General features: G+C 35.4%; 2 protein-coding genes across 2 annotated transcripts in view; one reads left to right on the plus strand and one right to left on the minus strand.

Moving 5' to 3' along the window:
* Nucleotides 1–13041, minus strand: part of col4a6 (collagen, type IV, alpha 6) — a 100723-nt gene extending 87682 nt beyond the window's left edge. The window contains exons 1-3 of the mRNA XM_067400524.1: nt 13002–13041; nt 12742–12829; nt 12548–12593 (exon numbers count right to left, since the gene is read on the minus strand). Of these exons, the coding sequence (XP_067256625.1) occupies nt 12548–12593; nt 12742–12752 (57 nt within the window). The 5' untranslated portion in view covers nt 12753–12829; nt 13002–13041. The remainder of the gene's footprint in view (nt 1–12547; nt 12594–12741; nt 12830–13001) is intronic.
* An 837-nt stretch (nt 13042–13878) lies between these two features.
* col4a5 (collagen, type IV, alpha 5 (Alport syndrome)) overlaps nt 13879–15082 on the plus strand; it is a 59544-nt gene continuing 58340 nt past the window's right edge. Inside the window, exon 1 of the mRNA XM_067401907.1 lies at nt 13879–14107. Within this exon, the coding sequence (XP_067258008.1) occupies nt 14030–14107 (78 nt within the window). The 5' untranslated portion in view covers nt 13879–14029. The remainder of the gene's footprint in view (nt 14108–15082) is intronic.

The raw sequence follows: 15082 nt of genomic DNA on the forward strand, positions 1-15082 counted from the left end.
CACACATATTATATTCAACTATGAAACCATAACTTTCAGTGAAGATTCAAGATAGACTTTAATATAAAATAACATCACATAATACATTTCAATTGTATTGCTATTTGGCATTTTAATGTTATTCTCAACAAGCAGGCAGAGTCTATAAGCTCAGCTTTCGCTGGCTGAAGGAATTTGTGCATCAGAGGGTGTAGGCCAACACTGTGCAGACCACCTGCTATGAGTACTACAGGAAACCACCACTCAGCAGTAGGTCAGAGTCTGAGGCTTTGAAGCCACACCAGGAAACCATTAAAACTCAGTTTGAGTTATAGAAGAGGGCAGCGACTGGCCTTCTGCAAGTCCCAAGAGCACAAGGTGTTAAGAGAAGGTGTGCTCTTTTCCATCATCGCCACAGGAAATCAGCACAAGGCTACAAGCAGTGGTTAAACCCCCCAGTGTTTATAGCTCTACAAAGTGCTGAAGCTGGAGCTAACGGTTTAAATCATGCAAGCCTGGTGAGGTTGAAGTCACATGTGGTTTGAAGATTGTGATATAGGTGTAATGACTACAGCCAGGATGGGCACAATCAGTTCAATGGAACATTAAACGAAGTTAATCAGCAATGCTGATATATTTCCCCTTAACTAAAGATAATGCCCTCCCACATTGATTCAAGCAAGGCTAAGAAAGGAGATCAGAACCAAAAGAAAGTTCTAGTCTACTGGGAAGACCTGAGGTGCAGAGATTGCCCAGGAGAAGTGCAAATGTCAGAGCATGCTGCTCCTGAACATCAAACAATGTTGTAAGCCTTGAACCAAACTCATCTTTGAGAATGTGTCCTTCTAAAATCTGCAGCGTCTCTGACCACAGTTTGGTGTAATCCATAAAGGTGGATGTTAATGAATGAACAGAACAGAGACAGATTGTATACACTTCCTCTCAGACTGCCGGAGTCCTGAGGCAAACAGAGTGAGTTGATAATTTACAGCATTGCAGGATGTGTACAAAGCACTCATGTTTGGTCGTTGTGAATAAGGGATAAACATAAAGACATGTATATACGCATATATATGAAGAGTTAAGTTCCAAAACGCAATAACTCCATTTTGATTAATTTGAGTAAAAAGATGTTTACTTTACCAAGAAAGTGGCAAGATGAAAACCACTATTTTCTGTTTCAAACTTTCACATAGCATTTTTTTTGGTTATAAAAACATTAAAAATTCAAATCTACATTTTGATTTTAAAAAATGTATTATAAAAACGTATTATTTTTTCCCCAAAATGCAATAAATCCATGGCACTTTTTTTTTCAAAATGCAATTAATCCATCAATATAAAATTGAAAATACACAACAAAGTAAGTTGATTCACATATATGACAGAGTCTAAACTTTGCCAATATTTATCTTATATACAGGCATTTCAGCCGTCACTCCCAAAATGAATTAAAGGGGTCATCTTGTTAATTTTTTTAATTATTTGTCATTACTGATTAAAGAGTATGTGGTGCCACCGCACAGTTAAATAAACACATTTGCCGAGTACATTGGTATTAAAAATGGCTTTTTAAAAAAGCCTTCAATGTTTACAGTGTGTGGAATGGAGCGCTGTGATTGGTTGAGCGGATATTTCGCGTTCTGCAGAAAAAGGAGACTGTTGTTTGTCGTGTTTTGGAAAGAAAGGGAGAAAACATGATAGAATAACAAGAATAGCATTTTGCGCAAAATTATTAAATTACTTTTCAGTACCGAACAGATACAATACTGATTTTGGCGGAAACTCTTTTTTTTAAAATGGAACCAAACTCTTCATATGTACATATCCTCCAACCCAGATACATGTCCTCTTTGACTGATAATCACACAAAATATTTTGAAAAATGGAAAGAAAAAGAGTTAGCCGAACCCTTTTTAATAATAATTGTGCGCTCAGATTAGCCAAAATACCAAAGTCTATGAAACTGCAAAGGTCTCAGATTTCAACATTTCTTATTAAATTCTTCCAAAACCAAGTCATCCAAGTTATCTATACACATTTATTTTAGTTGTCTAATACTCTTATATGCAACTGACCAGCAACTATATATTATCCAGTTTATGGGTTTTGCATCATAAATACTAATAAATGTAAAACTACATAAAACCCATGTTAGGCCATCAAAATTCCACTAATTGTTGTCCCAACAAGTTAAACACAGTTGCCTGAACACAATTTGAAATTGAACAATATAGCTGAAATGTTAAGAGTAAAGTGTTAATTTCATCATCTTTTTTTCATTTTGTCTTAGTCCTGTGTCAAATGTACTTTTTAAAGTTTTATCATATTTAGTCAACCTTGTTCTGTTTTTGTTTGGTAAAATTTTAGTTGACTAAATGTCTGGGTGTTTTAATCTAGTTTTAGTCAATGAAAACTGTCCCATTTTCATCATACTGCATACTACATAATGGTTAAATTGATAATCACAATTTTCTAGGGGTATAACAATATATCGTGTCACAATATATCACAATACAAAAATATTATATATTTTGTGCATATAATAAATATATATATATAAATATATAAATATATATATATATATATATATATATATATATAAATATATATATAAAATATTATATCGTTATATCGTTAGCATTTTAATCAACAATAATTTTTTTGTTATCCTTTTACCTATCCTATGTCTTGGAGTATCACAATAATATTCAGGGATGCAAACAGGTAAGGAGGAAAAAAGATGAGAACATTGCGCGGGGCGGGGGCATGCAGCACACGTACATTTTTTTTAAAGTTATTTGCTTTACATGCTCATTTGTAGTTACTTACAGGGTAGTAAAAATAAATGTAAAAATCCCTTAAATGTTCAAAACTGTAATTTTTCTTGCAAAAAAAATTACATTGTTGCAACATTTGACCAAAAATCAACATTTGGTTAAAATCTCATTTTATAAATAACAAAATGCTATGCCCTTGTAAAACCCCCCCACCCCCTCATAAAACACTTTCTCATTGGATCTATGCAAATCCCACAGGTGACCTATTTTGATCTCAAAAAGGTGAGTTCTCACCTAAAGGTGAGGAGTTTGCATCTATGTATATTTTATTGTGAGTTCAGTATCATGATATGTATCGAATCGTGACATGAGGGTATCGTTACACCCCTACAATTTTCTTATTGTATTGTCACACAGAGTTTGCCAGTGCATTTATTCAGTGAAATGGAAAAAACACAGAATTGTTCTTATTAAAGCCTCCTGCTTAAAATGCTCCTAAGGGAGTAAGAGTTAATGGAGAGAGTTAATGTGGTCCAGATTACACTAGTTAGAGACACATTGTGTGTCACAGATGAGATCAACCCAGTACTTCCTGTGCTGTGAGTGACCTGGTGCTGAACCAATGTGGCAGAGATTTTCTTTACCAAAGCTACAAACCTTGGCCATTAACAGAAACCACAGACCACATTTGGCTGTAAAACATGGTGAAACATAATGACTTAGCTGGAGGACACTAAATCAACCAATGTGCTGACAACCTTAGTGCACAATATAAACACAAACCCACCCCATAATTTCTGAGACAACTTATAGTATTAGTATTCTGAAATCTTTAAATGTGAAGAACACCACTCCTTTTTTTAAATTCTCTCCACTCCACCATGTGATTACACCACCACATTGATATAATTAAAGAACAGTACATAGCCATTGTCTTTGCAGGCCAAAACAGTAAAAACTAAGCCTACAGGACCTGCCTTAAATCTGCCCTGGAGCAGTTGGGCGGGAACAGACAGGTGAGACAGATAGGTAAAAAAGGTCATGGAGAGAGTGATGAGGTGCATTCCTCTATCAAGACAGGATAGAGGGGCGACAAGAGGGGGGAAAGAAGAAAATAAGTAAATGACAAGATGTGATATTTTTGGATTAAGCAGGAGGGTAAATGTTTGAAAAGAAAGAAAAAAGCATCAGAGCTGATACAGATAATAATACAGAGGTTTAGAGGGGGTGGGTGTGCATACTGGGATGGGATGTGCAGGTGAGGGGGTTCAGCTACTTAGCCAACGGTTGGAGACTACGCTGAGGCCTGCCCCTGTCACAGATTTGAGAATGCCATCATGGGAATGTCTAGCTCCGGGGCTGAGCTCTTGAGGGAGAGTGACGTCTACCATTTTTCATTCCATCTTAACATCCGCGAGCGATGAAGTGCACTGAAACTCCAAAAGACTGCAGCAATTTATATTTCCACTAAAATTATCTCTAATTTAAAAATACTGTCACACATACTTTCTATGCTTCACACATGATAGTACTTGACCCTGCTAAGCTAAACTATGCTACAGTAGATTATACTGTAATACTATAATGGCTGATGCTTGAGGTGTTTGCTAAGGAAAGGATTACACAAATTCACATTTTTTTATCATCTGAAACATGCTGCGACTTATATTCCAAAGTGACTTACGTAATGCAATGAACATCAAGCACACAAAACAGGCACAAAGCACACATTTGGATTTGTGCAGAATGCGAGGTGTGTGAGCCCATGTTTATTTGTAAAGTACATTTCCCACAAGCCAGTAGTTTCAGTCTGGCTTTGTATAAATTTCTTTAGGCCTGCCGTTTATAATGAATGACAGTATAATTTATGTTTATTTATTTTTTCATTTCTGTTCTTTTCTGAATATGTAAGTTAAATTAGTAAGTCAAATGGTGTCCAATGTTATTTATACCTCAAAATATCTTCTTTTGTGTTTCACAAAAGAAGCCGGGCACACATTTAACGACTAGCTAAAACATTCTAAGACTGTGCTCAACATACAGCGATTGTTTCCTGTGACTGAAGCAGATTTAAAATCTTACACATGGAATTTGAACACCGACTGTAATCGCAGACTGAACGCAACTGGCTCTGACTGGACGCGTTTGAGCGCGATCAGTCATAAGTATCAATTTACATTCATAATGGGCCTTACAATCGTTGAGTGTGTGCGCGGCTTTAGTCATGCAGCTTTGGAACGAGAGACATGGCAGTGAGTAAATGCAAATAGAATTTAAATTGAAAAACAGAACTTAGTAAATGTAAAAATGCTATCTTTCTGTTTCTACACTGGCCACCCATGGAGTATATGGAGCAAAAAAATATGGAGCAAATTGCTCTGTTGATAAGCAAGGGTGGTTAGTTAATGAGAGAGAGAAAGACAAAGAGAGAGTCCTAAGAAAAATAAACATTCATAATTAGTATTTTTTCAATTATTTTCTCATCATTTTGTAAAAATTATTTTGTAAAAAAAAATGTATTTATAAAAAAGTGAAAATATCCATCATGGTCATATTACTCCTGGTACTTTATGCTGTTTCCAGTGGCACTACAAGATGGCTCACGCTCAAACAAAATATAGACAAGGGTACATTTGAGCTGTTGGCATTAAACTACAGAAAACTATTGATATGATTCACAGGTAGACATATCATAGGTAAAGAATGAGGGAGGAATTAAAGAGATACTGCACAATAGATATGTGGAAAAAAACGACAGAGGGTAGAAAGGATGATGTAGTCCTGTAGAGAGGGAGGGAAGACCAAACACAGATGTATAAACAGAGCCATTCCCAAATAACAGGCTTTCTTGCAGCACAACAACGAGTAACTGCAGGATGCATTAATTACACAGATGTATGAATGCAATATTTACTTGCTTACTGACAATACTTACGATTACTGCAAGTAGTAAACATTAGTGTGCTTCTTTTTTTAAGTCTATATCAGATTTTTCACAATAATGGTGAACTTTTAGATTAATAAATGTGTGCTTGGGGGATTTGCCCTGAGGGTGTCAATTTACTGTGAAGGTTATATGGATGACAGAGAAGGGTGGGGTACATGAAAGAAATGAAAGAATGAGTGAAAGCAAGCCAACCAACAACACATGAAAGGAAAACTGAGCGAAAAGAGCAGTGACATGTACAATGGTGTAAGACATGTACAATGAACTAAAACAACATAATCATAAACCTATCTATATGTTACGATAAAAGGGGGCCCTCTTCAACTGGAAAAAGACTCTTCTTAAACCCTAAGGGGAATTAGTATTTTCTTCCATCAATCCATCAATCTTTCATCTGTGTATTTCTCCATGTGCTCTCCATGTCAGAACAGCATTTGCTCATCATTCTACATGTAGATTCTCCATGTCTCATGTCCCATCTTATTTTTTTTTTAAAGAATGCAAGAATCACTAAAACTACTGCTCTTACTTAAGGCCGTTTAAATCTCTACTCTCACGTAACATTCATACTAAGATTTATGCAGCTTGTTGAGGAGAGGTGACTGGATGATAAAGAGGGAAAAAATCCTCTTGATTTACTTTATGCCAGTACCAAACCAACTAGCAATTTTCATATTCATTTTTCTTAAGGAAAAAAATCTCTCAACTAATGCTGTAAACTATACAGGGAAGCTGGGAATCCTATCATTTCCTACATTACTAAAATATTCAAGGTTAAAATGTAAATTTTTAAAAAATCTAGTATTCTTTTCTCCATTCCTATGTCCTTTCCTCCCTCTTTTTTCTATTTAAAAACCCATGAGTGACGGAAAAAAAATTAAGATGCCCTCTCCACACATTCTCACTCTGTTTCCGTAGAGTAACCTTTGATCCTTTGCCTGCTTTGAACATGAGTGAACATGGATCTTAGTGAGCTCTATCATACGTGCAGAGCTGATGGCAAGACAAAGACAAAAATGTCACTGGCATGTCCTGTCTCTTAAATCAGCTGTGGAGGAGGCATCTGTCAACACCTCTGAGACTTTAATCTCCCAAATCTCTGGTATTTATTATTGACACATTTGGACTGTGCTATTTGTTGCATGATTTGAAAAGTTCAATAAGAAGATACAGAAAGAGGGAGATCAGTGTACTGAGAAATAAAGAGAAGATATAAAGAGAAAGAGAGCCCATAAGTGAAGAAAAAAGGTGACCATGCAAAACTATAGGAGGGACAGAAATGGAGACGGTGAGGGACACTCAGCAGGTCTTTACAACCTGTATGAAAGTGTTGTAGTAGCAAGCTGTGATTTATACTTATGTTGTTTGATTGTGACTGCAGGACATTCTATAGAAGAGCCTGGTTTGAGATGAGTGAAGCAATAAAAGCTAGCCCACACACGTGTTCCCACAAACATACACAGATCCTCATACAGCCTGTTATCCATCCTCATGAAAGATGAAAAAGCAGTAAAATGTTCTCTTTTTGGCACTATGAACATGTGCGGATCTGAGAAATCCCTCTCATGTGCAACCACAAGCCTCTGTACAGTAAAAGCAGGCCATGTAAGGAGTAAATCTCTCACTGACATTAAGATTAACTTAATTTCCTCTTAGTTACTAAACCAGATCTGATGAGGCAAAGACAGAAACTGTAAAAGACAAGGGAACAGGAAATGAAGCCACCTGGAAAGTAAATTACAAAAGCTCAAATCTTTATCTTTAGTCTCAGGAAAAAAATTAAAATGAAAATGGATGGATGACAGAGTAAACAATGAGATAGTGAAAGGAATAAATTTAGGACTAGAAGAAGAATAAACAGAAAGCTTATGCACTTTAATGGGATGGAAACTGATGTGGATGGAAACAATGTGAATACAATGAATGAATGAATGAATTTTCTCTATAGGTCATTCGAGGGGGACTTCACAGACTACAGTAAATAGCTATAAAATTATCTGTTAAATGACAGCTTGCTATGTTGCTATTTAATTTATTACTAAACATACATACAACAAACAGAGATGCAGGAATGCCCTTAATCCTATTGAAAACTCATCTCAATCCACTTAACCTAATTTCCAATAGAGGGCAATAAACATTACCTCATAGCATTAAAGCTTTTAAATCAATGGAGGGACATACAGAATTTGTTTGTGTCCCACAGAAGTTTCAAACAGGGAGGGGCACTAACAAATCACAAAGCAATCACAAAGTGTCTCGGTCTGACCTGGAGGAATGTTCTAGAAAGCGACACCTGCAGCAAGGAAAAGCGAACTCTCAACACGTTTTTACCAGGCAGCCCAGGAATTTTTCATGGGGGAGAAAGTATGGGGTGTCCTCTGTGATAACACTAAGACAATATTTAGACAAAAAGCACAACAGTTTCTCAGAGACTGTTTATTAAATGGCAATAAAGATTAGTCATGCTTGTTTTTTTCTCAACATTAATCCATATCCTATTCCCATACCCAAAGCAAGCAGTTATTATACATGATAAAATTCATTATGTTTTAGAATATATTTTCGACACAAGCCCATTTTGAGTCTAAGCAGTAGGGAATTTTAAAGGAAAATGATGCCTTTCACTATGAACACCTTGTTATTGGAATCCATTGCCTTTGGCATAGTTAAAATACTGAAACATTATCTATGTAACAGTTCCCGAGCACAAAACCCCTCAGCTAAAGTGCTTTCACATGCATTCATGTTTATCTAGACCACATAAACCCCTATATCTCTTTCTCTGCTGATATGGTGTATGAGAGGTAGTTATAATCCAAATATTTCCGCTGTGGTTTCTTTCAAGCTGTGCTATAGAAGACATCAAAAAGGCTTATCAAACTATGCAGACACTCACAAACACTATGAGTCTGTTTCAGAAAGGCTATTAGATATAACTGACTGTTTTGCCAATAAGATTTAGATTATTTTCAATAACCAGAAAAAGTGCTTTGGTGGCTGCAGATGAGAACTGCCAGGAATGACAAGTTTGCTTATCTGTGTATATATAAAAGTAAAAGATATGGAGTGAATGTTCCATACATTAGAATATAAACATATGATTTGCTACCTCACTTGGTTCACGATATCATGCAAAAGCATTATCAAATACACAAACTCTAGATGTTTACAAAACATATTTCCTGGTGTGCAATTTAAAGAGTGAGAATTCACTTTGAAAAGGGTAATCTTTAATCTGGTGCTTCCAACTAGATACCAGCCTCTGATTCGCTAGTACATTTTTAATGAATGACAAATTACACTAAATGCAATAAACTGCGAATGATATTTTACTACTCAAAAGTTTCATTTTCTAAAGTCTTCTCTAAAGCCTTGAGACAGGCTATATTTCACCAGTTCACTATTACCTGGCTCCTTGTATTGCCTTGCCCCTCATAATCCAGTTGAAGAATTTGGCCCAATTACCCATTTAAAACCTATGTAGAAGCTTACAATTGCTGTTAAATGACAGCACACTGGAATAAAGATTGATTGTTCTTGCCCGTAGAAAAAAAGGAATGGTAAAACCATTCACCCTGACCTCTGTATTGACCCCCATCAAAGACTCTTAAGAACTTCTCTGCTCATTCTTGATGACCTTATCTGAATGATGTTGGAGGTCTGACTCTCTACAAGCATCTAAAAAGAGTTAAAGTGATGTCTACATTAAGAGTTGTTTAAAGAAAATTGGGTCACTGTTCAGAAAATGTTTACTAAGCTGACTTTTACTTCCCAAACAATTCTTTAGACATTAAAAAGAAACACTGACACTGTTTTTCATGTTTATTACTGATAGCTTAATGCTGCTTGCTTTAAAGCAATCAATTGTATAAAGTGCTATATATAAATGTGGTGTGACTTGATTGCCGAATCGCAGAGCTTGTGCAAACATATGCTCGTTGCTATGATCAGATGCTTTCTTAAATATTGTTTTCTCACCGCTGTCATTTTTGTAGCATTTATTTTCCTTATTGAGAGTGAAAGTGCACAGCACATATTTATATATTTATATAAACGCCACTCTCAGCAGCATGTACAATCTCAGAATATTCACTAACAGTATATCGCTGAAAAAATATTTGAAACTTTTTTTACCCCTAAGCGAAAAAAGAAAAAGAGTTTATTTGTTATTAACAAGCAGTTGGTACAGTTGGTATTAACAAGCACTTCATATGCATCCACATGTGATTGAAATACGTCTCTGATTTTATATACCACCGGAAGAGCTGTACGCTTAATAGTTAAACAATCAGAAATCTTGATTTAAACACCCACGCAATGGTATTGCGACAAATTAAATGTGCTGCTAAAACTAATATTGGCAACCTTCACCCTAAACAAACACAGCCTCTTGACAAAATCAAAAAAAATCACCAACTTATTCTTAAATGACAAAGATTCGGTTGTCTACTAAACCTTTGACAAGTATGATCTCACAGCGAACATTCAGATCTGCAAAACGGCTTCACAAAATTTTTAACCACACAGTATCATTATTTGTGTTATAGTATTAAATTATCACAGACGTACTGGAATAAACGTTTATTGTTCGGATATAAACACTGATGACTACGGAAGTTATCCAAATAGAGTACATTTTTGAAAATAAGTTGACACTTAAAATAAAGATTGTATCGATTTGTTACACCAGTAGGTGGTGACAAGTGACTGTTAAAAAAATGTATTTGTCATTGAGGGTATGTTTACATGACAATGATATACTGAAAATGGAAACGTTTTTTCTTTGTACAGATGATAACGTTATCAAAACAATCCCTGTTTACACGGATCCACGAAAATGATTACAAATGCTATATTACACATGCCAGACAAGTAGATGGCGATGTCACTTTGTAAAGACTGCCTGCACAAATGCATTCTTTTGCACTCGCGCCAAAAGCACATTCCTATCCACCTTGTTTTTATAGTTTACTGCACTTTGATATTCTTCTCATTATTTCCCAACAGCGACTAATAAATCTCACACATTAACAGAAATACCTTAATTCTGCATTGACAAATAAGGTGGATAGGCTAAACGTGTAAATACGCATGTGCATGACGTCACCGTTTTCACAGATTCACGTTTTTGCAGTTTACACGGAGATGATAACGATATTGTTTTCAAAAACTTCCACTTTGAAACACGTTTTAGTTTACAAAGTTTACATTTTCGGCCCACCAAAATGCCGTTGTCGTGTAAATGAATTTCCCATTTTCAGTTGAAAACGGTGTTGTGTAAACAGCCCCTTAATCATTCAAATAATTTTTTTTTAAATAAAAATTATTTTAAATTATTTAAAAAAAAAATAATAGACTGCAGCAATTAACATTTTGTCATACATGTTATTTTGTTTCATTGTCTATTTAGAATCGTGATCTTTATTTTAAACAAAAAGGTGTCAATTTATTCAGAAATGTGCAGCTCTAACCACAGCTGTGCAAAACTCAAAATTTAAGAATTGCTTCCCTTTCAGTTCGTTGGTGTGAGTTTGAATGGGCCAAGCCATGCAGGAAGTTGAAATGGAATTTGAATCAGAATTATAGAAAGTGGAATTCAAATAAATTCTACAAGTATTGGCATTCTGGGGAAGTGTCCTTTCACTATGGTCATTAAAACAAAAGCTAATTACAATAAGAATTATTCAATAATTATGAATATTAATATTCAAAAAATAATATTTTTTCAACTCAAATTAACTCCTCCTCAATATATAGTCAAGACCTCCAAATGTTTTTCTCCATTCTCTTACACAATGTTCTAGTTGACTCCTAGATGTCCCACTCGCCATTGTGGAGTGGACCACACTGAAGCAACCATCTTCCTGCTTCACGCTACACAAGAAACATGAGGAAAATTCAGCCCTCCATTAATTACTACTCTGCTAAGCTGTTTGTTAGTGCAGCAGGCTATAATTATTTCATGGCTAGACTATTTCCACTACTTACTATCCCACCTGCACAAACCTCACCTCTGCTTGGGCACATCCAAAATGCAGCCACTTGATAGGTCTGCATATCATGCATATATTCTCTAATCATGCCATCTACAATTATTCCCAGTAACTGCCAGTATTAATTGCATTTTCCATATGCAGGGCCCATATACAGGGTCGTGGTTAAATAAACTCATATGCACAATCAGAAAAGCCAAATCACAACTTACTTTCAAATTACCTTAAGACACACCTTTTCATAACTCAAGTCTATACAATCACCTTATATAAAAAAATTAAAAATGCACCTTATTACTTGTTACTACACCTTAAATGTGCAGCCAAATTATTGCTTAAAATCAAAACAGAGGAAGAACAAAATAGATGCTTATATTTAAATATCCATGACTAATGCACTAATTAGAATAGTGAGTGTCAATAGGGTACTAACTGGGTAAATGGGCATGGCAGAGAAACAGGGTACTTTGCATATTAATTAGGAGGAGGAGTGTTTTGTCAGTTTGGTGATGAGAGTACAGAGACATTTCACAAATCAAACAAGATATTACACTGATTTAAAAATGAATTCTCAACTGAAACTAACCATTGTAAGCTCTTGACATCTGACAAATTTAACAAGGCACACTAATCTTCAGGTTGTATTAAGTGATTAAGGCTTGTAACATACATACAAATGTGTTTGGAAAATATGATGCCAGATGTATAGGCTAGTACTAAAAACAACTTAGATGTTCAGTTAAATAACAAATGAACAAATAATTTTTTTTGTGACATTAATCAAGGGGAAATGCACTTATATTCAGTAAGAGTTGAAGTGTTTTTAATAATAATAGCACACTTACCCCTTGAGCAGATACTGCATACAAGACAACAGGTAACACAAAAGTCCTGTGGAGGGAGATGAACAAATCCATCATATGTGCTAGCGAGAAATATGTGCTTTATTTTACTCGGCTGACTAAAACTGACAGTTGACTATATAACATCCAAGTGTCTGAATTTGTAACCACGCTTAATAACATATAAATATACTTACCAAAGTCTCATTTTGCAAAGTTTTGAGGAAAACGCATCTAATGTATCCTCGGCGTCTTCACAGTAAGCCTCTGTTAATGGCTTCAAACCTATTCATTTGAGAATCCGGTGAGCGGTTCGTCCACTTCGGAGGACAAGAAGTGAGATAAGGATATAAATATAAACAATTAAACGAGAGATTGAAATATTATTTTCCATATGCTACACTTATTTTTTAAAGTTTTGCTTCTGTTTGTCCTCTGAGAATAAGAGTTCACTCACAAGAAACTTCTGCTTGTCCTCGCGGCAGAGTAGATTCATGCACCGCTGCAAGTGCCTGAGCTCCGAAAAGAGGGCGGGATCTTCACCTGTCAATCACCCGCGCCTCACGCTTTCGCCTCTAAACAAACAGCGAGATAACAAACACAATCTTATCAGTAAACAGCGTACCACTCATGTAAGCTAAAATATCATTAAATGTATGTCTCACACAAGACTGGACATAACAAAACAAACATTATGAAAATTACATGAACACATAAATTGATCAGAGAGCAATTCAAGTGACTCCAAACAGACATACGTTTAACATGAATTATCAGTTTCAATAATCAGTAATAAAAAAATAAAAAAAAATAATTTTAACCAACTAATTTTAAAAATAATACTAGACTAGAAAGGACAAGTAAAACTTAGTCTATTTGTTTTGTATATATTTTAGTAGCCTAGCCTGCAGTAGATCGGACTGCAGCACTATTGGGTAAAAAGTGAACTTAAATGATACACATGTGATATCTCATATAGTTACACCACTCTATTATAATAACTGCATCGAAAAAAAATGTACGCATTGAAACTATATGTATTTTATTTCAATATTTGTCTGTGATGTGTCCTCCGCCACGACATCAAATCTCCAAATCTCCTTATATATTTAAAAGAAAAAAAGCGAGTAAAATGGTTTATATTAATGGTTTATCGAATAAGAGAGCCCCTGAGACATTTAAACGGCTCTTTTCATCCTTTCATGAAGTTACAACTCAAAGTCTGTGAGGATCTACAGTGGTGTTTGGCGGAGGGATATGAAGCAGTGCGGTGAGCAGGTTAAGGGGGATTCAGTAAAGTGACGCTTACATTATTGCGAGCGCTGCCAGCACTGGACAGCCTTGAGACTTTACAAGAATCCCTCTCTAACTTTTGAAAAAACTTTTTGGTTTTGCAGTTAGCTTAACGGAGGAATATGATAAGTTTAATAAGTGTCCATAGTTGTAACTGTCAATGTTAAGAGGGCAGATTCTTTGAAAATCAGTATGAACTTAAAGAGTCTCGGCGCGGTGTTAGTGGTGTTCCTCACTATAAGCACAGAGGTACAGAAAACAGATGGAGCGGTAAGTGCACATTTACTTGTTATTTCTTTTATTTACTATATCTTAACAAAGTAAAACGTAACCGTCAGGATTCTTTTGGATCAGTCTCTCCCGCCTGTGCTTAACTTTATAAACAGAGGTTAGCCTACTTTTTAACATGGAACTATTGGTTTCTTTGAGATCGGTATGAGCAAGTGCTAAATCTAGCATGTCAATTGAAACATGCGATACTGTAAAGATACAATCCGCTATATTTGTTTGCATCTAGCTACTTTATTGTGTGAAAGTGCACATATGCACATTATAATACACCAGACTGCATGTAGAAACATATAGGATGTCCCTTTAAAATGTTTTACTGATGTTAAACATGCAACAGCAATTTTATTTAAGATATCAGTCATTCATAATTGTAAATTGAGCCACTCAGACAGATTTTAACTTTGTTTATAACTCTTGGACTATCTTTGTTATTATTGTAGATGTTGTGTTTGCTCATTTATTTATATAGGCTTATGTATTTTATTATCGGTAGGTTTTATTTCATTGCATATTGCATATTGGTTAACCACAGTTATTATGATATATCTTCTCTAAGCAGTGGTTTCTAATCTGCACCAACAATTTTCTGCACACATTGTACTGGCATAAGTGAACAGGTTGCAGTCAGATTACTGACACTGTATTTGCACATTACATGTGACATTATTGACTCATTAAATGCCAGATATTTTTTCATTACAAACTTGATGTGAAAAGATGAGGAATACTTATTTTCATCTGTAAAGTTTCCATATGAACCCATTCATTGAGCACAATTTTGCTGTCTTTCTTAGCCTCTACAGCTCAGAGTGATCAATCTGACAACTTGTTTTGCTTGTCTGTATCTTTAAACCTGGTTGGATATAATGCCACAAATATGAAGATATGGCATAATTTTGCCCGATTCATTGTCCCAATGTCAGAGTAGTCAGTAGCAGGAGACAGACAGGTGAG

The sequence above is a fragment of the Chanodichthys erythropterus genome, chromosome 11 (assembly GCF_024489055.1).
Source record: "Chanodichthys erythropterus isolate Z2021 chromosome 11, ASM2448905v1, whole genome shotgun sequence".
In the NCBI taxonomy this organism is placed as follows: domain Eukaryota; kingdom Metazoa; phylum Chordata; class Actinopteri; order Cypriniformes; family Xenocyprididae; genus Chanodichthys; species Chanodichthys erythropterus.